The 24,708-nt window shown below is 43.5% G+C and overlaps 1 protein-coding gene across 1 annotated transcript in view; it reads left to right on the top strand.

Moving 5' to 3' along the window:
- LPAR1 (lysophosphatidic acid receptor 1) overlaps nucleotides 1-18,648 on the top strand; it is a 65,958-nt gene extending 47,310 nt beyond the window's left edge. Inside the window, exon 4 of the mRNA XM_083593790.1 lies at nucleotides 16,062-18,648. Within this exon, the coding sequence (XP_083449916.1) occupies nucleotides 16,062-16,363 (302 nt within the window). The 3' untranslated portion in view covers nucleotides 16,364-18,648. The remainder of the gene's footprint in view (nucleotides 1-16,061) is intronic.
- Nucleotides 18,649-24,708: the final 6,060 nt, after the last annotated feature.

Raw genomic sequence — 24,708 nt, 5'->3', positions numbered from 1 at the left:
TCTTTAAAAATATATATCAAAATATCAAAAAATGTGTTGTGAATTGAGAGATACTTCCAGAATAGACTGTTTCTAGAACAGACACTGAATAAAGGCTTTCGAATAAGGAAAACTACTGCAGGGTCACCACTGAACCCATACATTCTTAAAGGAGATATTATTCTTTTCTGATATATTCCTCTTCCTTGCAGAAAATATTAATTAGAACTCAATTTAGGGTGTTTACAAAGGCGTGCCTACCAACAGAGGTCAGTATAATGTGGCCTCAGAGTTATTCGTTGAGTATCTGAGCTCTAACACTGAATGAAAAGTGCTGTTGAAATTACTAATAGAAATTACTGAGCCAAAACTCACTGGCAGAGTACCTGGTTTGCATACAGAAGACCCCAGATTCAACCCTCAGCAACTATAGATAGGGCTGAGAATACCCTGTCTCAAACCTGGGGGGAGGCAGTCGTCACCAGTCAGTGTTGACAATACTAAGCACATGGACCAATGGGCTGGCTCGTTATAAGGCAGCTTCCTACAATAATTATGGGAGAGGCCATGGACCAGAAACTCCAAAAGTTCACTTTTTGTTGCCTTTCACACTCGGCCATTGGGGTCAGGTCTGCCCTACTCCGCCTCCACTCCTCCTACACTGCTGGTCGGCTTGCCTGCCTGCCTCCATCCATCCCTCCACTCACTGCCTTCCCTCCTTCCTCCTCCTTACCTTGCTTTTTCCTCATCCTGCAGCTCTTTCCTGCTCTCTCCATCCCAGGCTCACTGGGTGCTCTACCCATACTTTTGATAACACCACTGGTTGACTGGGGAGGGGGCCCCACAGGGCTGCTGTAATGGCCCACGCCCGCAACCGGATTCCTCCGCCAAGGCGGACAAAGGACCTACGCACCTCTCTCGGCTGCCCAGAGCAGCGAAGGAGCAGCCCAGGGAGCGGGCAGGTGGGCTCCTAGCCACTCCGAGAGCCAGAGAGGCACAATTTGTGTGCCCCCCCCCACTGGACTTCCACCCTTGGTGGGATCCAACCTGACCAACCCCTTAGCTCTTGAGTCACATCCTTGGCCGACTGCTAACACTGTTCTTATATGGCAGGAGTGTTTCCAAGTGCTTATAGGCTACAGCTCCCAGCATCCTTGACCATTGGTCATGCTGGCTGGGGGCCTGATGAGAGTTGGAGTCCAACCTTTGTGGTACAGTACTGCGTCCTAATATAAAAGCTAAGAAAGAGCTGGCTCTAAATATAGGCCAATATGTGCTTTGGATTGAATGTCAATATGACATGAAAGCATTAGTAAAATACGATACTTCAACAACACAGGAAAATGTTGGCAGGCCTATATTTTTAAAAGCAAGAAAGGTGGTTTTAATTTGTTCCAGTGCGCAAGCTGCCTTATAGTTTGGGGTTTGTTGCTTGGATTCAAATCTACCCAGAGGTTCACTCGTGCAAATGAAAACAAGGGCATCCCCATCAGTAGCATGGAGATTACTCAAAGGGACTTGCCCTCGGGTCAAGTTCCCAGGCAGCACCAATAAGGAATCTGTAATAATAATAATAATAATAATAATAATAATAATAATAATAATATATTGCTGAACTTCAAGGTGGACTTTAAAAAATAGTAGCAAATATAAGACTTAACGGTTTTAAAAGTAGCCCCCTGCCCTGTGATGGATAAACTAGAGAAATGACAAAGCTCTTAGATATATTTATCACACACTTGAGAAGTCAAATGTGAATATTGCCTTTGAGCCAATTATTTCTGACTTTCACTTTGTGCTTCAGGTGACCTCTTGTGGTGAGCTATGGATCTTGCAATAACATGGTTGTGTTGCTGCTTCATTGCCACGGAGATTGTTCCAGCAGTGGCCCCGATTTCAAAATATCTTTGCATTCACAGAGCTGGTGTATTTATTGTCCTTAAAGCAAAATTGGCAAGTGTTTTGTAGTGTTTTGAATGTATTTGGATTAAATCCTGAAAGGTGGTTAAGCTATTCAGCTTGCCTAAGTTGCATGTTTTCATCTGGGGAATGGCTTTTTTAAAAAAGAGGGTTGCTTGCCATTTTTCTGAAAATAGCATGCCCCTTTTAGACCATTGTTGTTTGCTGTGGGAAAATGTCAGCTCCATCAGTGCGTTAAGGAGCAGCTTTAGATGGCAACCCATCTAGATGTTGTGTTTTTACAGGGATGTGGAGCTTTCCAAAACAGTGCTTAGAAATGTGGGACCGCTGAGCATTGTTTGATTCAGCTATCAGTAAATTAATGGACCCAGTTCAACACTGTAGCTCAGAAGCGATGAATGGCCCCCTGAATTCCTTCTGCTCCCAGCCCAGTAATCTGCATCCTTTAATTAGCCTGCCTTTATTTTGGCCGATGCCTAATGAGTGGCAGTACTTTGGTTCATGCCAAAGACAGAAAGTGCTGCACTAATTTCCTCATGCTTGTTTTTCAACAACCACATTTTTTCAGGTAGTAGTATCTCAGAAAGCTGGAAGATCACCCAGTGCAACTGCTTGCACTCACGCAAAATCCCTTATGCCTCAACATTTTTAATGAATTAGCAAGAGTATCCAGATGTATGGGTTGCCAGCACCAAGGATGCTTGCAGCTTAATACAGTGGTACCTCGGGTTACATACGCTTCAGGTTACAGACTCCGCTAACCCAGAAATAGCACCTCGGGTAAAGAACTTTGCTTCAGGATAAGAACAAAAATCGTGCTCCGGTGGCGTGGCAGCAGCAGGAAGCCCCATTAGCTAAAGTGGTGCTTCAGGTTAAGAACAGTTTCAGGTTAAGAACAAACCTCCAGAACAAATTAAGTACTTAACCCGAGGTACCACTGTACTGTAGAACAGTCATCCCCAAACTCGGCTCTCCAGACTACAATTCCCATCATCCCTGACCACTGGTCCTGTTAGCTAGGGATGATGGGAATTGTAGTCCCAAAACATCTGGACGGCCGAGTTTGGGGATGCCTGCTGTGGAAGGACAGTACAGATGTTGTAAATGGGTTTTTGGCAACAGGTTCCCTTTTAAAATAACTGGTTGTATTTTCTGTGGAAAGGGCCCATCAGGATTAAGTGAGGGGAAAATACAGACTACCAGTTTGATGCCAACATATGGAAGCTGTGGGGAATTTCCATGCGCGAGGAGCACCGATCAAACAATAAGCACCCATCTGGAAGCAACCAAACTTCCATTATACTGGAGGAGCTTATAGAGCATGAAGTACATTGAGCTACACAAAAACATATGGCTAAGAGTAACAGCTAGGGTCTATTGTGTTGTGTGGCAAACTAAAACCTTGGAACTTCCAGCTTATTCTGACCTCCGCCATTTCCCCTCCCACAAGGCCAGAACTGAGACAACCTTAAAGGAACCTATTCAGAAATGAGCCTCGCTGAGTTTAATAAGACATGTAGTACAACTCTATACATACCATCTGGAATTAAGTCACACTTCTTTAAATAGTAAGTGCACGTAGGATTTCAGTCTTATTCCATCCCCCACCCCCACCCCCAAAAAACCTAATATTCTTTTTCTATGGCTGTTTCCCATTATTGTGATTTCCCTCTGTGCTGCCGCCTGGTGCCGTTTCCCTCATTACGCAACTGGGGTTGCGGCGCTCAACTCGCTTTCAGGCCGAGGGAGTCGGTGTTTGTCCACAGACAGCTTTCTGGGTCATGTGGCCAGCAGGACTAAACCGCTTCTGGTGCAATGGAACACTGTGATGGAAACCAGAGCACATGGAAATGTCGGTTTCCTTCCCGCCACAGTGGTACCTATTTATCTACTTGCACTTTGTGCTTTCGAACTGCTAGGTTGGCAGGAGCTGGGACAGAGCAGCGGGAGCTCACCCCGTCACCGGGATTCGACCCGCCGACCTTCTGATTGGCAAGCCCAAGACACTCAGTGGTTTAGACCAGAGCGCCACCGCGTGTGGTGTGTAGTGGTTATACTAAGACCTGTGTTTCAGTTCATGTATTGCTTCAGAAAATGCAAGGTAGCTGGATTCACCTTTAAATGCAAACTAAATTGAATTTCTCTCCTGACCTACTTAAATGGTTATTGTGAGCCTATGTACACCACATTGAGTTGCTTGGAGAAACGTGGGATATAAATGTAATTATCATCATCAGAATGGTGCAGGGACATGGCAATGTGTCGGCCTGGTTGCCTTCTCAACAGGGCAAAGTTGAGATGCCTTAGTTATTTGCCCAAATGTATTGGCCCATCACTGTTGAAACCAAGGACACTGCCAATGCAGTGCAACAATGCAGTGTTTTAGTAAACCCCATTAACACTTTCACACAAAAATCGCTGAGGAAGGGAGAAATTTTTGTGAAACTCAGCCCTCTCTTTCCAGCTCACCACTATTCCTGATGTTCTGTAACTTGAGATTGCTCTACATCAACTATATCTCTTATTCTGGTGTATTTAAGGAGTATAGTCACATTGCCAGCAGAAATTGAAAATAGCAAAATAGTCCCCTTTTAACCCCAGTTGGCTGCTCATAGAGCATCAAATTAAAACTCGTGTCATAATCTATAGGCACCAACACTGGCCAAATGCCTCATATGTTTTAATGCCTTATCTCGGACTTTTTAAATAGCGTTTGCACTGAAGCAGCACAGCAGAGAAGTTGTTTAACTGATAAAAGATGATAAAGACACAAACACTTCCTGTTAGTGTCAGAGTTTTGGCAGGGATGGGATTCCATGGGGACTGCATTATAACTTTTGTAATGGGTAAATGCTTCAAATTGTCTTGACAACAGCTGGGCCTCATTCATAACATTAGTTTCACATTATCTTTCTGGTTTTAGATACCATTGAAAATCCTGACTGTCCTAACTCAAATACTTCTGTCCTCTTTAAAGTTCCTCTGTTTATCTAAGCAGTTCAGTTTGTTAACTGGAGAATGAAAACTTACTTTTACCTGCGTCATTAAGAAATCCAGCCCTAGCATTTGAAGTGCTTTCAGTTTTCCCCAATTGATACTGAAATATAAATTCCATTCTACGTGACACCCTACGAACTATGGCTTTTTGCTCCATAAAAGAAGACTGTGTTAATGGGTTCTTTTAAAAAATAAAAATCATTACATGTACAGTGGTACCTTGGTACTTGAAAGGCTTGGCTCCCGAACAAATAGGCTCCCAAATGCCACAAACCCAGAAGTGAGCGTTCCAGTTTGGGAACATTTTTCAGAACCCAAATGTCCAACACTGCTTCCGATTGAGTGCAGGAAGCTCCTGCAGCCAATCAGCTGTGTCTTGGTTTTCGAACGGTTTCGGGAGTTGAACGGACTCCTGGAACGGATTAAGTTTGAGGACCAAGGTACCACTATATGTGTGAAGCCTGTTACTTAGCTCAGCTCAGATGTGAGTGGTGTTGCCTAAGCTATACTGTGAACCTTAGAATATAATGTGATATGGTTTGTGCAGAAATCAGTGGCACAGCAGAGGGATATTCCCAGAACCTTATTTTGTGCAAAAACCTTCCTCTTAATACAATGTTCCTGGCTTTTCCGTATTTCTTTTTTTATGCTAAGCATGCCGAGAAGTATTTTTGAGCATCACTCCTGTCCCAAAACATGTGACCGAAATAAATGTTAGTTTGAAACGTGGAGAAGAAACTCCCAAGTTGGATTCGTGGAAAAGCTTCAGGCATATTCCCCCCTCGCTCTGGGTGACTGGTCATTAGGGTCAATTTCACACGACTTTGCCTTGACCTGTGGGTTAGGCGCAACCCAACTGCAGTCAGAGTATAAAGAGGTACTTTTTAATTGCTGCAACATATGCTCAAAGAACTGGCGAGCCCACAGTAGGCCAGATCTACTTGACAGGCACTCTTGAGCAGGTGGTGAATGAATTAGGTAACCTATTTTATTTACACGTATCAATCCAATTGTTATCCCATCCATCTTCTCAAGCCTACATAGGGATCCCGTCAGCCCCAACTCAGCCATGCCCATTAGACTTCATTGCTTCACTCCACGGATGAAGCTAATTGGTCCACAACTTTGGATTTGCAAACATTCTTCCCATGCCTTATTATTCCCTTGTTTAGGAATCTGGAAGCAATGATGATAAAAACAAGATTCCTTTGGATATGACAGGCCTAGAAGCCAGGAGGTATAAATTATGTAGGAGTAACTGAGCCCTTTCGAATGCTTCCTCTCTCTCTCTCTCTTTTTATCAAAGCCTTGAAATAACTTCCCTTCTGCCATGCTCACCTTTAAGGTTTTTATTACCTTGGCACCATCTGTTCATTCCTTCTAGTTTTGCCTCATTGATTCCTTCTCCAAGCGAAACAAAAAAATAATCCTTTTTTGTTTCATGAAAAATGCTGATCCTCTTTTCATGTTCAGGAGTAAGGAATGAAATATTTTGGAACTGGGAGTAGCCTAGAATAGTAGACTCCCCATGGTGTGTGATTTGGAAAGCGCAGGCACATTCCTGTGTCACCAGATAATCCTACCCCATAAGAAAAATAAAATGTGTCATGCTTGAGAGATACCTCAGCTGTTTGTTGGATAACTTTTCAAACAGACTCTTACCCTGTCATTTGAAATAAGAATATTGTCCCATTGCAATTAGTACAAGAGTTGAAACGGGATAGTTTTGAGCTTTTGGATTTCAGATTTCATATCCTTGGAGAACCCTTTGCATATTGTAAGCAAAAGAACCTCCACTATATTCTATCTAGAGCACATGCTTAAAAGTAAAGGTAAAGGGACCCCTGACCATTAGGTCCAGTCGCAGACGACTCTGGGGTTGCGGCGCTCATCTCACTTTATTGGCCGAGGGAGCCGGCGTACAGCTTCCGGGTCATGTGGCCAGCATGACTAAGCCGCTTCTGGCGAACCAGAGCTGCGCATGGAAACACCGTTTACCTTCCCGCCGGAGCGGTACCTATTTATCTACTTGCACTGACGTGCTTTCGAACTGCTAGGTGGGCAGGAGCAGGGACTGAGCAACGGGAGCTCACCCCATTGCGGGGATTCGAACCGCCGACCTTCTGATCAGCAAGTCCTAGGCTCTGTGGTTTAACACACAGCTCCACCCACGTCCCTAGAGCACATGCTTAGGCCTGATTAAAAGATGACACTGGAAATGTAAAACAAAACCAAAAGAAAACAAGACACTTAACGGCATTCTACCTGCTGCTTCTTGTTTCAACTGACCCAGACCACAGTCACCATGTACTGAACACCTATAGAGATCGTCGATCCATAATGTAGTACAGCTGCATGCATGAGTGATATAACCAACTTGTATAGAACCTCACATGGCTTTTTCTCACATCCCTGGTGCAACATTTAAATCGGGTCTTAGTTTGTCCACAGCAGCGGCCAGGCATGTTGAATCTAGCTGTTGTGTCATGCAAAGTGAGTCATGCCATACCATATATATGCACATTGCAGGGGAAGAAACATAACAATGGAAAACCTATCTTTCAGGCTGTTTGGTTTACTGAGCAGTACTTCATGGAGCTGTTCTTATTCTGGAAACCGGGACCAGTTCCAGGTTTGAGTGGTCCCTAGGCATTGTGCTCTTGAGAAAGCCTACTCATCTATCAGTAGGTCCTGGAGGATTTACTTGGCTGTGGCAGCAGCAACACTCTTAAGTAGCGTCAGATCAATGTGATTGGAATGTCACCATATGTCAGGTGCGCGTGCAAGAGCCGGGCCCTGTGACCAATAGGACTTTGCAGCACTGGGGCCTTCCTAAGCTTGTTCTGAAGAGGCAAGGTGCGGCCACACAGGTGAGGCCGATTGGTAACTCACAGCACCTGGTGGCAAGAGCCAGGGAGGGGTATAAGGTCAGCATTTTCCTTCGGCTCTTTGCCACAGCAACATGTTCCCTGCCTTGCTTATTGATCCTCGGACCCCTGACTTCGTGACTCCTTGCTTTCTGACCCTCTGACTCCTGGCTTCCTGACTCCTAGCTTCTGGAAACCCATTCCTGCTCCCACCCTGCCATCTTGCCCCCAGTCCTGATGTCCCCTGCCAGGACTTTGATCACCCATGAACCGGACCATGACACCATAAGACCTGGAAGACCATGGTTCCAGTCCCCATTCAGCCATGAAGCTCACTAGGTGGGCTTGGGCCAGTCACTCACTCTCAGCCTAACCTACCTTTGGGGAACAGGATAGCTATGTATGTCAGTGCACTGTCAGCAATGGGATCTGTCATGGCAATGGGCCCCTGGCAATTGAACTGCTTGAATACCTCTGTTTTAAGGCTTCCGTGGGGATTAACCTGCAGTGTAGAGCCTTGTTATCCAGCATCTCCATGCTGAGAGATGATCCACTGAGAACCGAGACAACTATTTTGATCCTTGTTGGGTTGAAATAACGACAGACAGGTAGCGAGTGTCATCTGGGAGGCATCTCTCGAGCAAGTCTCGGGGAGTCCCTTTTATTGAGTATTACAGCATTGCCACATATGTGCTTATTGCTGATTGGTTAACACAAGTACAAAGCAAAGATTACATTAATCACCAATGGATTACAGGGTGGGAAAGGGAACACAGAATCACACAGGCATGAAGACCTCCTAATTAAACTTTTACTAGTGATTGATATAGCATTCATCCGTAGATGTGGTCAACTATGCTTTAAGAACAAGTCAGGTACAATGTTTTCCTGAACTCAATGTGAGCTGAACTGGTGAGTGAATGTCTTAGTACTGTTTGTGCAGTATTGTGTGCAGGAGCGAAACTTAAGAGCAAGACTTTCCCAAACATGTCACAGTCGTGTATAGGATTATTGCATCCAGCATCCCAGCATCTCCCCCTTTCTTTATTTATTTAATGGTGAGTGGGACAAAAGTACTTCGGGATACGTGGTTTGCCAGCGCATGCCCAAAATAATTCCGCCCACCGATGTTGTTATGTGAGTTCAGGGTGAATGGGACAAAAAATACCTCAGGATACGTGGTTTGCCAGCGCATGCCCAAGATAATTCTGCCCACATCTCCCCTAATGTCTACTGTTGGTGCTGCCATTTCGCAAAGTAGGCAGCAATAATTTTATTGGGTGGCTGAGGAGGAGAAAAACACTGGGACCAAAGGCGTATGAGACCAGGGATGCACTGGATGAAACAACATAGCAAAATTAATATACATATTATGATAATAGCATATTGAAAAAGATTGCGAAGCCAATTCATATTTGGTAACCAGCCGGTGAGCCACTGGGTAAACGAATCCCAGAGGCCAGAAAGTCCAACGTCCTATTTGATGTGATGTGTGAGATTTTGCAAATGAGAAATTTGCTTTTGAATAGCCTTGGAATTGTCCGTAATATTAAAGCAACACATATCATTCACTTGTTCACAACCATAATGATGAAGCATTAGCAAATAATCTATTGCAGCGCGATTCTGTAAGAGTCCGTGACGCAATTCACTCTGTTCTTTACTCAAAAGGTGAAGAGCTTGTGAAGTAGAATTCAAGGCTTTTGCTGCAGAGCAAGCTAAAGAGTTAATATTCCTATTCCGTGCAGCCAATCCAGGGACTCCTAAAAGAGAGACAGCTAGAGAAATATATTCAGATCTGCTAGGGAGAGAAACAGAATCATCACAATCATTAGTCAATTCCACAGAACGTCGATATCGAGAGTGAGATAAATGATGCTTTTTGGGTAATATGATAGACAAACGGCTTAAACAGCAAGGTGTGCCATGGCTAATATTTGCTGGAATATAATTGAATGTGTAGCCTGGACACGACCAGAACCAGCCTTCAGGCAGCTCTGTATATTTATATACATAGGAAATATTTACATAATCAGAGCAGTTAAAATTATCCTTGCCCATTGTCACACAGTTGGGCTTTGTGCAATTGACCATACGGGCGCAAGTGATATTAAAAGAGGCCACGTATGGGGTCAACAAATCAATGGCTAGAGATGGGCGTCTGCGCACTTGGTTACCCCAGTTATGGTAACCAGAATAACCAAGGGTGCGGAGAGAATCATTTTGGGGTAAGGATGAATAAAACCAGGTATCATTTTGCAAATCGAGAGGGTCATGGAAGGCAAGACCCAAGGATTTCACCTATTGATACCTGTTGAGTTAGGCAGAAGGATGAAACATTGAGGGTTTTTGCAAAAGATTCCCACACATTAATTGGTGTGGAATCACCGCCATTAGGAGCGGAAGCAGAAAGGGGCAAAAACAAAACACTGAAAATAAGCACTATCATGGAATTTATATTAAGGCACGAAATGAAGCACAGAAGCAAATTATCAGGGCTTGCTTCCAGCTGCTGTTCCTTTCTAAACTGTTCAGCTTGAAGTGAGTGATTTTATTTGGCCACTGAAGACGGAAAGGCTGGAGGGCTTGATTCACACAGTATGGGGGAGTGCAAGCTTACTCATTAATTTGAATGGTAGCTTGCAATTGTTGTAGCAAATCTCTGCCCCACAGATTGAGGTGGATTTTCAGCACACAGGGCTGGATATATGCAATGGTTTCAGAGCTATCAGGCAGAGAAACAGGCAGCCACTGTACGCTTTTAGAAGAGGTTTGAGGTCCACCCACACCCCAAACTGCAGAGGCAGACTCAAGGGGCCACGTGGGGTCCCAGCAATTACTAGATATGACAGAAATGTCTGCGCCTGTGTCAATCAAGCCTTCCAGAACTTTGCCATTGATTTTGTACTTACGAAGAGGTTTCTGTTCACCGATCCTCTGGATTACAGCTAATAGCTGTGGAGAGAGAGGTGAGAGCTGGTGCAAATTAGTATCCATAATAGAAGCAGTAGGATGAGAAGGGAGCACTACCAAATGTGCCCAAGACTCACCCTTTTTTAACTGCATGGGCAGATGGCTCCAAAGTTGAACCATGATTGTGCCCACATAGTCAGGATCTAGGACTCCCGGAATAACCATGATTCCTTCTTTGGCTGCAGAGAATTTGGGTAAAATCAAGCCTGCGACCTTAGGAGGTAGTGGGCCTGCCAATTGGGTGGGCATGAGCACGATTTCACCAGGTAAAACAGCGTCTTTGGTTTCCTGATTAATTAAATCAATGGTGAAATCAGAAGATGTTTCCTTAGGAAAATTTTCAATAGTGGAAACTGACGGCAAAGGGCTCTCTATTTCTGTTTTCCTCTCTATTTGTCCTGGCCCGAGAGTGGGGCCACCATGGAGTTTCCCGAACTCCAGCACTGATTTGGCCAATGATAGCCTTTAGCAAAATGACCTGGGCGCTTGCAGTTGAAGCAATTGCCTGTTGGCTTATTGCCAGCTTGGATGGCATCGGCAAGCAAGGACATCGCATGACTCTGGCTTCCAATTTCTGCACAAGTTTGAATCATATCGGCCAGGTCATATTTAGGGCGATGTATAACTGACTGCAATGCCTTTTTGCAGTCGGTGTTTGCATTTTCAAAAGCCAATTTTTTCATCAATTCATTTTGGGCTGTAGTGTTATCAACCTGCCTAGTGACTGATTCTTTCAACCTATCTATAAATTGATGGTAGGGTTCCGAATGTTGTTGCTTAATATTAACAAAGGAGCTCAGTGGTTGTCCTGAGACAGGGACTTTCCGAAAGGCGCGTTGCACACAGGTCGCGGTGCGACTGAAATGCAAAGGTGTTAGTGTCGCCTGGGCTGGTATATTATCATACGGACCAGCACCAAAGAGTTGATTGGCTGTATGCTGTGGATCAGCCAGGGCTGCTGCGCTATGCTTAAATTCACTTTCAAAAACTACATATTGCGCTGGAGATAAAAGCATGCGCATCAAATCTTTCCAATCTTGGGGTAGCATTGTGTAACCGCTTGCTATCCCCTCCAGCATCCCTATCACATAGGAGGATTTTAAACCAGAATCAGCAATGGCTCTCCTTAGTTCCCTCATGACAGAATAAGGAAGTGCCTCGTACAACACCTGTTGTTGAGCAGTTCCTGGGTTGGTATAGGAGATAGGGAAAGCAGATGGCATTTCCCCAGCCCATTCAGACTCTTCCTCCAAGGACAGGAGCCCTTTCTGCCTAGCTAAGGAAAGCGCGGCACGCACAGCTCCTGTGGAGCAAGCAGGGGCTGAAGCAGGCGAAGGAGGGGTGGAAGGAGGGAGGGAGGATGTGGGCTGAGACGAAGGGAGGGGCTGGCAAGGTTGCAATGGGGGTAAAATCTTGGGGTAAGGTGGGGGATTGTCTGCAACTGACAAAAGAGCAGGTGCCGTCGGAGATGCCTGAGGTCCTAATTTAGCGACGGCGTCTGCACACTTCTGCCAAGTAAGCAGACAATGAATCAGAGCCCTCGGTTCTGCAAAAAGGGTTTTTCCGATCTTTTGCCAAGTTTCTACTTCCAAAGAACCAGTTTCTGGATAGGAAGGGCATTGGCAAGCAATCTCACATAGCAATTGTTCAATTTCTTTTAAAGAAATATGAACACCCGCCACCCGCTGTCTAACGAGATAGAGTAGCTCCTTGGCATGCTCTTTTTGGAATTTAGTCAATTCCCCCCCCATACTCACGAAGTAGCGCGCTGAGACTTTTCCAGTCGAGTGAAGTACAGGGGTTTGGCTGCGTGAGGGATCTGGCACGTCGGGGTCACCAGATGTTGGGTTGAAATAACGACAGACAGGTAGCGAGTGTCATCTGGGAGGCATCTCTCGAGCAAGTCTCGGGGAGTCCCTTTTATTGAGTATTACAGCATTGCCACATATGTGCTTATTGCTGATTGGTTAACACAAGTACAAAGCAAAGATTACATTAATCACCAATGGATTACAGGGTGGGAAAGGGAACACAGAATCACACAGGCATGAAGACCTCCTAATTAAACTTTTACTAGTGATTGATATAGCATTCATCCGTAGATGTGGTCAACTATGCTTTAAGAACAAGTCAGGTACAATGTTTTCCTGAACTCAATGTGAGCTGAACTGGTGAGTGAATGTCTTAGTACTGTTTGTGCAGTATTGTGTGCAGGAGCGAAACTTAAGAGCAAGACTTTCCCAAACATGTCACAGTCGTGTATAGGATTATTGCATCCAGCATCCCAGCAGATCCTTTTCATATTTTTGGCCCAGGAGCCGGTAGCATGCCATATTCTTTCCTTATTTATGTATGGATTTCATTTCAAGATGGTCGCAGCTCTTGCTTTTTAGTCATGTGTTGAAATATTCAAATTCATATTTGAATTTTAGAGTTGGAATATATACCATGAGGGCCATCTAAGCCCCTGGAATGCAGGAATCTTTTTCCCAATGTAGCAGTCAAACCCATGGCCCTGAGATTAAGAGTATTGTGCTCTACCAACTGAACTATTCCTATGCATGTTGTTGTTGTTTAGTCGTTTAGTCGTGTCCGACTCTTCGTGACCCCATGGACCAGAGCACGCCAGGCACCCCTGTCCTCCACTGCCTCCCGCAGTTTGGTCAAACTCATGTTGGTAGCTTCGAAGACACTATCCAACCATCTCGTCCTCTGTCGCCCCCTTCTCCTTTTGCCCTCCATCTTTCCCAACATCAGGGTCTTTTCCAGGGAGTCTTCTCTTCTCATGAGGTGGCCAAAGTCTTGGAGCCTCAGCTTCAGGATCTGTCCTTCCAGTGAGCACTCAGGGCTGATTTCCTTAAGAATGGATAGGTTTGATCTTCTTGCAGTCCATGGGACTCTCAAGAGTCTCCTCCAGCACCATAATTCAAAAGCATCAATTCTTTGGCAATCAGCCTTCGTTATGGTCCAGCTCTCACTTCCATACATCACTACTGGGAAAACCATTCCTATGCATACACCACGACCAACCTTCTTGTTATGTTACCTCTGGCTTGCTTAAACAGTTCAATACAGCAGTTGCCTTCAAGGAATAGCTAAATCGCTTGCCACCCCCCAAAATGTGGGGACAATAGGTAATCTTGCTTATCTTTATTGCAGGTATTTTAATAGATGTTGAGAAGCTGTGCTCCAGAAATCCACATAGTTGTTTTGAAGGGATATGTTCCCAAGTCAAATAATAGATTAGATTTTTGCTCACTTATAGTAAGTGGCCCAGAATCTTGGAAGGTCAGTCCTTGATAGAATCATTCATTTCACATGGCCACCTCTGCAAAAGCATGTAAAAAGGAAAATCTGATTAATGCAAGAGTACGAAGGTTACTTTTCTCGCAGTCCTCAGGAAAAATGGCATTATTATGGCTAGAGGAGAATTTTGTTTGGTCTGCCTATGTGACGAGGCCGGAGAAAGCAAGCTTAGGTGTAGTGGAGCGGGCATAAACACACCTGTAAGGAAGATTTTGAGCGTGGCTAATGGTTTGTAGGAGGGAGCAGAAAGAGAGAGGCTGTCTTCTGTCCTACCCTATGATGAGCTGAGGCTCTTCGTGCCAAGAGGAGTTGAAGACACTGCCATCTGGCATAAAAGGGGGCTGCAAACACCCTGAGGTTTAGGGGAGCATATTTGGGCAAGCTGAATGAATATACAGGTTGGAACATTCCTACCTTTTAGATTCCACACTTATCCAAATTTTGCAATGCATTTATTGGCGGGGGACGACGACACCGAAATGTTGTTTGTGTTTTAAATGGCATATTTTGGGATAAAATACCTTTAGAAATGCGTATGTTGAGATAAAATACATTTTTAAAATGTATTTTGCGATAAAATGCAAATTTAAATGTGGCTTTTCATGCTTTACTTTTTAATTCACATATTTATGAGGACGGAAGTGAACCAACCAGTACAAAAACTGACGCGGATCAGAAATATGACTGTCCCTGCTTCTCCCCCATTTCATCCCATCCCATGTTCCACTGAATGTGTCTTGCAAACTTTCCCTGAAAGGCATATGAAATGGGTTATTTCCTATTTTGAGGCTTGTTTGTTCACTCAAAAGATTTCTATACTACCTTTCACCAAAAATGGTCACAAGGAGGTTTACAACATGTATTTTGGAATATGGTTTGTCTCTTTGTTCTCTGTAGGTTTAGCCGCTTCTTGAGGTACCACCGCCAGATTTGGCATGAGAGTTCCCAATGGGGGTGAGGGGAGGTCTTCGACAACTTTGGGATGCTGGCCACCATTTTGAAACAAAATGGCAGACCCAAAGATGACTTTGGTGTAGCTTCAGCCAATTTTTGGCATGACAGGTCCAAACTTATAAATTACACTGTCCATTTAAAAATCGTAGTATTTATTATTATTTTTTGCTTCTAAAAATACCTGGGCAGCACCAAGATACTGGATTCAAATCCCTGCTTAGTCCTGAAGCACTCTGTGCTAATCGATATCTCAGCCTAGCCTACCACACAAAGCTGAGGATTAACTAGTCTTCACTCACAGTAGACCTATTGAAAGTAATAAACATAACTGAATACCATGCGTGGCATTGAGCGCCTGGAGTAAAGGCATAATATTTAAAATGTGGTGAATGTGTACAGAATATGTGTATAGATAGATAGATGATAGATAGACAGACAGACAGATAAAACTTTATTCGCATTAGCCAATGGCCATAGCAACTGTAAAGCATTACAGTATATGCAGAAAAGGTGTGCTCCCCATGGCCCAGTGGACTGGAAGATAAGGCCCAAATATTTGAAAGCTTTGACCTGTTTGATTGGCTGATTTTCCATACGCCAACTGTGGGGCCTATATTTTCTTGAGAGAACCATAACTTTGGTTTTCTGATAGTTTACGACCAGGTGTTCTCTCTGGCAATACACTGAGAATTCTCTTATCAATCTTTTTAGGCCTGTTTTTGTTTTGGATAAGAGAACTGCATCATCAGCATATAATAGTACAGAGATTGGTTTTGAGGCCAGTTTAGGGGCATGGAACTCTGGAAATGTTAGACACTGGACCATGTCGCTTATGTACAGGTTAAAGAATGCCGGAGCTAAAATGCATCCTTGCTTGACTCCCTTTGTGGCTGGTACAGATCCTGTAAGTTGGCCATTTGTAGAGCAACACACTTTCAGCACAGTGTCATAAAAAGGCAGTTAATCAGATATAATAATCTTCTGTCTACGCTTGAGGTGTTCAATTTAGCCCATAGTCTTACTCGTGAGATATTCATATATATTATTTCTCCCTCTTCATTCCAGGTGCTTTTATAATCTGCTGGACTCCTGGATTAGTCTTGTTGCTCCTCGATGTTTGCTGCCCGCAGTGCAATGTCCTGGCATATGAAAAATTCTTCTTGTTACTTGCTGAATTCAACTCTGCCATGAACCCCATCATCTACTCTTACCGGGACAAGGAAATGAGCGCGACCTTCAAACAGATTCTTTGTTGTCAGCGGAACGAAAATGCTAATGGCCCAACAGAAGGCTCTGACCGATCTGCTTCTTCGCTCAACCACACCATCTTGGCCGGAGTGTGTAGTAATGATCACTCTGTGGTTTGAAATGGAACTGAAAGGGTTTTTTTTTGTTTTTCTTTTTTTAAGGAAACAAAAACAAGACACCCACACATGAGAATTTAGTGTTGGGTGGATTACTAGTTATAAAACAATTGACAACATTGTTGGAGGTCTTGGAAGCAGAGGAAAATAACAATTTTACTAAGCTCTACTTTAATCACTAATGGACAATAGTACTTTATGCACCAGTGCCCAGTCCACAAAAACTGCCCAGTCTTTAGAAGCCTCACTGTTGTTTCGTTTTTATCTTCTGCTTGGTGAAAGTAGAAAACGAGCTGCTTACACTGGGAAGCTGACAAACGTTTGGGAAAGCCATTTTTAAAGCTACTCATAACTAGCCTTCATCAGATGATATTTTTGTGATGGCCCTAACTGAAAGCATCTCCAATTAATTCAGCTTAATAACTGCTTCAGTGCCTTCTCATTTAGAAATTTAGGCTTCCTCCTTGTTGTTGTTTTTAAAATGCATTTCATTAATAATTATCCCCATCAGCATGCTTTGTGATGGACATTTCCAGGGCAAGGACAGAAACCTGTTGTAGCCTTCATTTTTATTTACACTGCCAATAACAATGAAAAACACCTGTTTTACTACTACAGTTGTCAATATAGCGGCTGGGAAATGAATGTCTTTCCCTTGATTTACTAGAGTTTGAAAGCAGGCTTGTTGAAGACATGGATGTGCTTAATTCTCACACTGAAATCGGTGGGAATTAAAAGTTGTTTGGTGACTGGGTATATTGCCCCCAAGACATTTAGCGTTCTTTAGTAAAGAATTAAGCAATCTGTGTGACATATACTGGAAGTTTTAAGAAGTTTCTCATGGCCAGATCATATGGTGGATTATAAAATTCTGAAAGAGCCACCTTCAAATTGGCTAAGGTGAAGCATGACCATGCGTATGTTTTTTAAGTGTATTTGTAGTGTCAAGTCTTCTAATTAAAGGGATTTTACTTTTGGGGGAAAGTAAAACTTTTTTTAAAAGAAGGAATTTTCTTCGCTGTTTTGCACAGAGTGGGAGATATTTCTTTTTGATTTTTCATATTGCTTAGGGCTGGGATGTATGTGGCCAGTTTTCCTCTTACTCGCCCTAAAAAAGCCTGTGACAGGATTGAGGGGGATGACAGATTTATCTAGTTCCAGTGGGGAATGCTTAATCTAGTAGGGATATTTCCGTCTTTTCTTTATTTTTAAAGCCACTGACTGTGAGAATGGCAACAGCAGGCCTCTCTCCACTCATGCCAGGACTGGATCTCATATTCTGTTCACTGTTCACTGAGGTTTAAGGTTCAAATGGCAGTTGGTAGAGAGATGGAACTTATCACCACCATCACCCTCACAGACAGCGTATTTTAAGATGTAGGAAAAGTTAATCTTTCTACGGTAGGCAACTCTCACCGGAAATCAGATGAACCAATTCAGTCACCCCTCCCCGCCCACACACACAAAAAAGTAACCCCACATTTGCTACCTAAGAAAGAGGTGGCAAATTCTGAGTGCTTTTGCACCTCGGCCCTAATTTTCCTTGTCATCCAACTATTTCCTTGACTCAAAGTCCAATTTCTGTTTGGTTTTGATTTTTGTTTTACAGGCAACATAAATCAGTATCACAATGAAAATGTGTTAGTATTCTGTTCCTACAAATAAGATTTGTTATTTAGAAAAATGGATTTAGAGTTAAGCCTTTGCTTTCGTTACTGTAATCTCTCGATGGAGATTAAATACAAAGAGCTCTCTATAGCGAAGGCTAAGGATTAAAAAAAAAAGGAAAAAAGAATTTGGGACCGTTGTGATATTGGTATAGCTCGCTACATCAGTAACAAATTTGCAGGCCTTCTGTGCTGAGAATCTGCATACATCGGACAGAACATTTGCTTGAGACCTTTGCTTAAAATAGATCCCTCATTCTAATGTTCTGGAGCAACACATTCAAGATAGTACCATGTTTGTGAGGTAGAGTATGTAGATTTCTAAGAACAACGTATAGCAATGTCAAAAAGGTAAAGAGTATGTACAAACATAGAATATTTAGTAATATCCTAACTGAAAGTAACCGAGAAGTGTGGCTCATCATACCAAAAGGTACCCAGAAATCACCTGCCAGTTAACCAAAAGTTTGTGAGATGGCAAATATGAAATGAAATTAAAAGCAATGAACCCATTGTTCTTTACTTATGTAATTTGCCTAATGAAGAAGTCAGACTGTTAGATTTTTTTTTAAATGCCCTCCATGCTAAGCCACTAATAAAGTTCTCTCGATGAATATGTAATGTTTGATGTACATGTGCCTGTCATCATTCACTGGATTTGTTTGGCATCCCTCAACCAAGCAGAACTAAAATGTTCCTCTATACTACAACTATAGAAATCATATAAATGGCTTAGAAGCCACTTTGGCAATTAAGCAGTTTATAAATAAGTAGAAAAGTAGCTATATCCAGAACAGTAAGATGTATAGGCAAGACTCTACGGTCATACCTTGGTCTTTGAACAGCTTAGTTCTCGAAAGTTTTGGCTCCCAAACGTTGAAAACCCGTAAGTGACTGTTCTGGTTTGCGAACTATTTTTGGAAGCCGAATGTTCAATGGGGCTTCCGCGGCTTCTGATTGGCTGCAGGAGCTTTGGTTTTCAAACGTTTTGGAAGTCGGGACTTCCAGAATGGATTCCATTCGACTTCCAAGGTACGACTGTACTGTAATGTATACACGAAGGGAACACTAAACCTTACACCCACGAACTGATATGGAAATTTGAAGAACTGAGCTTAAGAATGAAAAATGAGAAACCAATAGGAACCGAAACTGACAGGTGCACTCATCCCTAGCTTCACCTCACTGTTCATCTACCTCTTCTGCGATTGTTGCTGTCACATTAAATCTTTTCTAGTGAAAGGCAAGCAGACCTTCAACCCATCTTGCATATCATTGCACCTCCCTCCCCCTTGTGCTGCCCTATGAGTTGTAGGGTTGTTGGTAGAGTTTGGACAGCTGTCCCCAGGCACATTGGCTCATGTGGTCACCTGCTCCTACAAGAGCCATCCTTACTGTCTCGCAAACACAGAACATCAAAGCACATTGTGGGCAACCATAGAGAATGTTAACTCCATTGCTTGTTTATCAGCGTTCATAAGGAACTCCCTCCCCGCTTGTGTTTTGTTGGCAAGCATGAATGAGCCGGGAATGTTCCTAATAATTCTATTCCCAAAGGCAGCCCAACACTTCAGTATGTTGCTGAAGAAAGAGGAGGTGGTCCTCAAGGGAGAAGGGAGGCCCACCTAAGGACCAACTCTTAATATGATGACATGCCTCTTTTCTCTCAGTAGCAGAAATGCAGATTCCAAGGCTGCTCTTTGATCTTTCGCACAGAGCGACCTCTGAAGAAATAAACAATCTGGCAGGCTAGATCAAAATAGAAAGGCCAAGTGTAGTGGTTAGCAAATGGTTTCTCAAATGTCAAGATTAAAAACCAGTTGACTGTGCACATCACACACGAGAATTCCTCCAGATCCATCCCATCTTTATGTCCCTTTAAGACTTGTAGCATGATTGTGTTTAGTGCAATATATCTATTTCTTAGAACTGTGCTGGCCCCGACTCCCAGTGGACACACAACCTCTGACACATAAGGGATGCGTCTTGTATAAATGTGACGAAGGCGCATTCATTCCAATGGGTCCTTCCATTTATGGAAGGCCATTTGCTCCAGCAGATGCTTCTATTGTCACCTTCTTTGCAGCGACATTATTTACAGAAGCCATTGACAGTTCTAGTGTGCAAAAGCAGCAGCAGCTTCTGTTTGAGGAATGGTGGTGGCTGTTCCTCTCTGTGTGTGTCCCCAAAACCCACAACTTCCTTCCAAGCACTCTGAAAGGTACGCCCAAAATTATTTGAAGAGGCATTCCCCTTGCACAGACAAGAGGGACAGCATACAGTGGAACCTCATGTTACGTACCATCCCCCTTGTGAACACTTTGGGTTACGATCTCTGCTAACCCGGAAGTAGATGCTCCCGTTTGCAAACTTTGCCCTGGGATGCGAGTGGAATTTGCAGCGCGGCGGCAGCGGGAGGTGCCATTAGCAAAAGTGTGCCTCATGTTACGAGTGGTTTCGGCTTAAGAACGGACCTCCAGAACAAATTAAGTTCGTAACCAGAGCTACCACTGTATTAAGCATACACAATCTGCATCTTTTGAGTGGAGCAAAAAACTTGTGAAGACGCATGGTCCAAATAGCATGAAGAGGCAAATAAATGGCCTTCTTCTTAGGGCTATGCTTTAAGCAGGTCACTTCCAGATGACCTGTTTACTGAGCGTTCATCCTTGTTTGTTTGCAGGAAGACTATACAGCGTACTATCAAACAGTAGATATTCCACACATTCCAATGTAGTTCCCCATGCCTGGAAAAAAAATTCATTGGAAAAAGCAGATTTGTTGTTCAAAAGCACCAAATCCACTTTAACCGCACAAAATTGATTTTGCAGGTATGCTGTTGAATCTCACCCACAAAAATACCAACAGCTTCAAAGTGCCCACAGTCACCTGCCCGGCTGGATAGATGTTTAAATCAGGCCTTAAAGAAGATTGGGAAACTTGTTGGAAGGACTATAATGTGTTACCTTGGTTTTAAAGTGTGTGTTTGCTCTTTCTTGGCTCAGTTTCCAGGCAGCTCATCCGCACATTCCAGTGTTAATCCATTCGTATATGTGCTTTCCTATTTTACATGATCCACTTTATACTTGAGCTCAGTTTTATAAATATAGATCAAAGATGTTACGGTTTTATTAAAAATTCCTTTGAAGTTCACGTAACAGTACTTGACGTGGAGGTATCAAGAGAATGTGTGCTGTTTAAATTCACCTAGGCTTCTTGGATTTAAGCTGGTTGTGTGATGAAATGCCCCCTGAATTTCATATAAACTTTAACTCTGCTCTGCTCAACACTCCCTGCTGAAACATCCTTTCTAGGGAGGGAAAACAAAGTGGTTCAAAAAGTGCGTGCTGAAGACTGACTCACACATTACCAATGTGGTGCTGGAGCTACAAAAAGATTTCAGAATTATAAAGTGGTTCTAGTTTTTACTAGTTCCCCCTCTGTTTGGTCTAATAATTTAAATCTAATTTGTTTGTTAACCAGGGGGATGTAGGAGTCATTAGGGAGGGATTTCACCCAATTTCAGCATCATTTGAATAACTGAATCACGTAGGTTGGTTGAATCACAAAAGAAGTTCCCACATTATGGAGGAACCAAAAATGCATCTCCAACATTTCCCTGATAAAAATAGGGACGCCCTAATCAAGAAGAAGAAGAAGACTTCCAACATATATAAAAACATAATAAAACACTAAAAAAAAAACCTTCCCTGTACACATTTCTGCCTCCAGATGGCTCGGGGGTCGGATAACTCCATACCCTCCAGCATTTCTCTCCAATAAAATAAGGACATCCGTGTAGACCCCAGAGTTTCATATATGGCAGTGTGTGAAATGGTTTGGGACTGAGGTTGACAATATGAAAGTGTATTGTACACTAAGTGAAATTTAAGCTGTGTTTAATAATAATCTAATATCAACTTTTGCTGATAATATTCCGGTAAGGTAAAGGTAAAGGTACCCCTGCCCGTACGGGCCAGTCGTGTCCGACTCTAGGGTTGTGCGCCAATCTCACTTAAGAGGCCGGGGGCCAGCGCTGTCCGAAGACACTTCCGGGTCACGTGGCCAGCGTGACAAGCTGCATCTGGCGAGCCAGTGCAGCACACGGAAACGCCGTTTACCTTCCCGCTAGTAAGCGGTCCCTATTTATCTACTTGCACCCGGGGGTGCTTTCGAACTGCTAGGTTGGCAGGCGCTGGGACCGAGCAACGGGAGCGCACCCCGCCGCGGGGATTCGAACCGCCGACCTGACGATCGGCAAGTCCTACGCACTGAGGTATTACCCACAGCGCCACCCGCGTCCCTAATATTCCGGTAGCTAGGCCCAATTTCCGACTTTTGCACACAGATACACGGGTGGCGCTGTGGGCTAAACCACAGAGCCTAGGACTTGCCGATCAGAAGGTCCCCACAACAGGGTGAGCTCCCGTTGCTCGGTCCCAGCTCCTGCCAACCTAGCAGTTCGAAAATACGTTGAAGTGCAAGTAGATAAATAGGTACCACTCCAGTGGGAAGGTAAACGGCATTTCCGTGAGCTGCTCTGGTTCGCCAGAAGCGGCTTAGTCATGCTGGCCACGTGACCCGGAAGCTGTACGCCGGCCCCCTTGCCCAATAAAGCGAGATGAGCGCCGCAACCCCAGAGTTGGTCACGACTGGACCTAATGGTCAGGGGTCCCTTTACCTTTATCTCATAATAGTTCCCAACATTAAATGCACAAACTTACTGCAGTGAGTGGCAGCACTTTTCCAGGGATTCTGATAAAGGATCCCTCTTCGTCCCACCTGGAGATAGTAGGGATTGAACCTGCAACATTCTGCCCGTAAAGCTGTTCCTCTAGCACTGAGCTACGCTTAACAGTTATGGTTAATTCTGTGATTGCCTGTTTGGCCTTCGGCCGCCTCTGGAAGCCTGCCTCTTGCGTGCAATAAAACAGCTTGTGTGTGGTCTGAAAGGCCACACAAGGATTGCTGGATATCGACTTTGGAAGGAGATCTTTTGAACTCTGGTCCCCTTTAAAACTGGAGACCTTCATTTAGAACCTTCGGGAAACACGAGAGAATGAAATAAACAGATAGCTAAGCCATGGAGGATTTTTTAAAAAGCCACACAGGCCAAAACTATAAATTATTATAGTTTTTTTTCTTGAAAATCATTGTGTCTCAAGTTGAGGTCGCCCCACCCTGAGGTGCAGTGTATCTGATGGGGAATATCTTTTTTAAAAAAAAAAAAAATATTTATTCAAGTTTTAAAAGGTTACAAAAAAGAACACAATATGTAAAGACAAAACATATCTGTCAGGGAACTGCCAGTGACTGACACAGCCACGGAGAAAGGGCTGTCCAGCCAGGGAAAGGTTTAGCCGGACAACGTTGCCTAGAGCAGCAGCCCACTTACGCACGAGCAACCCCAATTCCCTTTACAATATCCAAGAGAAAAATAAAAATAGAAAAATAGAAAAAGCAAAAACAACTAAAAAAAACACACAATCCAAAAAACAAAAAAGAAAAGCAAAAGAACAAGTTAAACCTTAATATAACTCCCTTTCTTAACTTATCTCCTTGACCTCCTCACACCTCCCCTCTTTGCATTCTAATTCATATAGATATTTCAGCAAATCCTTCACCTTATTTTTATCCTTATATCTTATCTTATTATACTGTAGTTTCCCATTCTTTCTTTCACCAATTAATCATCCACTTTTACTTTATTTAATCTTATTTCTCATTAAAACTTATATATGTAAGCTTATTCTTAAAACGTTTCCCCTAGGGTCAGAAAAAAATCCATTCCACGATTTTCCCATCTCTCATTAAAAAATAATAATAATAAAAAACAAATTATAATATATACATTTTAAATTCCCAATTTTCTTTCACCAACTCCCCTCCCCAGTTTCAGCCCCTAGCGATAGTTCCATCAATCTCGGAAAACCATCAACCCGGAGATCTTAAGTCCGAGGCTCTTAAATCTCTTTCATGTCCCCTCTGCTGGTCTTTTTGGTAGTCTTTGGTGTTAAAGAACAGATCTCGGTGAAGCTCCAACCCGTCGGTAGTCATATTCCTTCTTAGCAGGTATGCCAGACTTCCGTAGTTAAAAGTAGGGCCTGTAGGATATTCCAAATCTTGTTTCACACTCCTTTCAAATCCAAAAGCCCCAAAAGCTCCAGCCTCCGCCTGACTCAGATTTGTATCCCAAAAGTCATTTGATCTCCACATAGGGTGATCTCTCCATCTTTCATTTTCCAAACCAAGCCGGGCTTCCATCTCCAAAAACTGGCTCCTCCTAGTTGCCATCATGTAAGGCCTCAAGTTATAGTCCACCATTTGCCTCTGTAGGGTTACGGCTCCCCCTTGCATCACTTTAATCACAACAGATTCCTCCTTCTCAGATTCTTCAATTTGTTCAGTTGGAAAAGAGGTACAGAATTAATTGTTTTTTCACCTTTTGCCAATAAGCGCTGTGGAATTCCTAGGTACTTGAACATCATGTTTTGCTCTCTTGGGAATTCTAATGGAAAGCGTTTGTGTGCGCATGTGTTTTGAGGCCTTGCATCTGCCAGGAGAGGTATGCAACTCTCAGGGAGTGACATTCTACAGAGGAGAGCTTCATGGTGTTTGCTGTATCCAGCTTGCTGAAAAACGAGTGTCTAGGATCAGTCAAATGGTTGGGATCCCAACACA

Source organism: Podarcis filfolensis (assembly GCF_964270895.1).
Source record: "Podarcis filfolensis genome assembly, chromosome: 17".
Classification (NCBI taxonomy): Eukaryota; Metazoa; Chordata; class Lepidosauria; order Squamata; family Lacertidae; genus Podarcis; species Podarcis filfolensis.
This window is presented reverse-complemented; position numbering and strand designations above follow the sequence as displayed.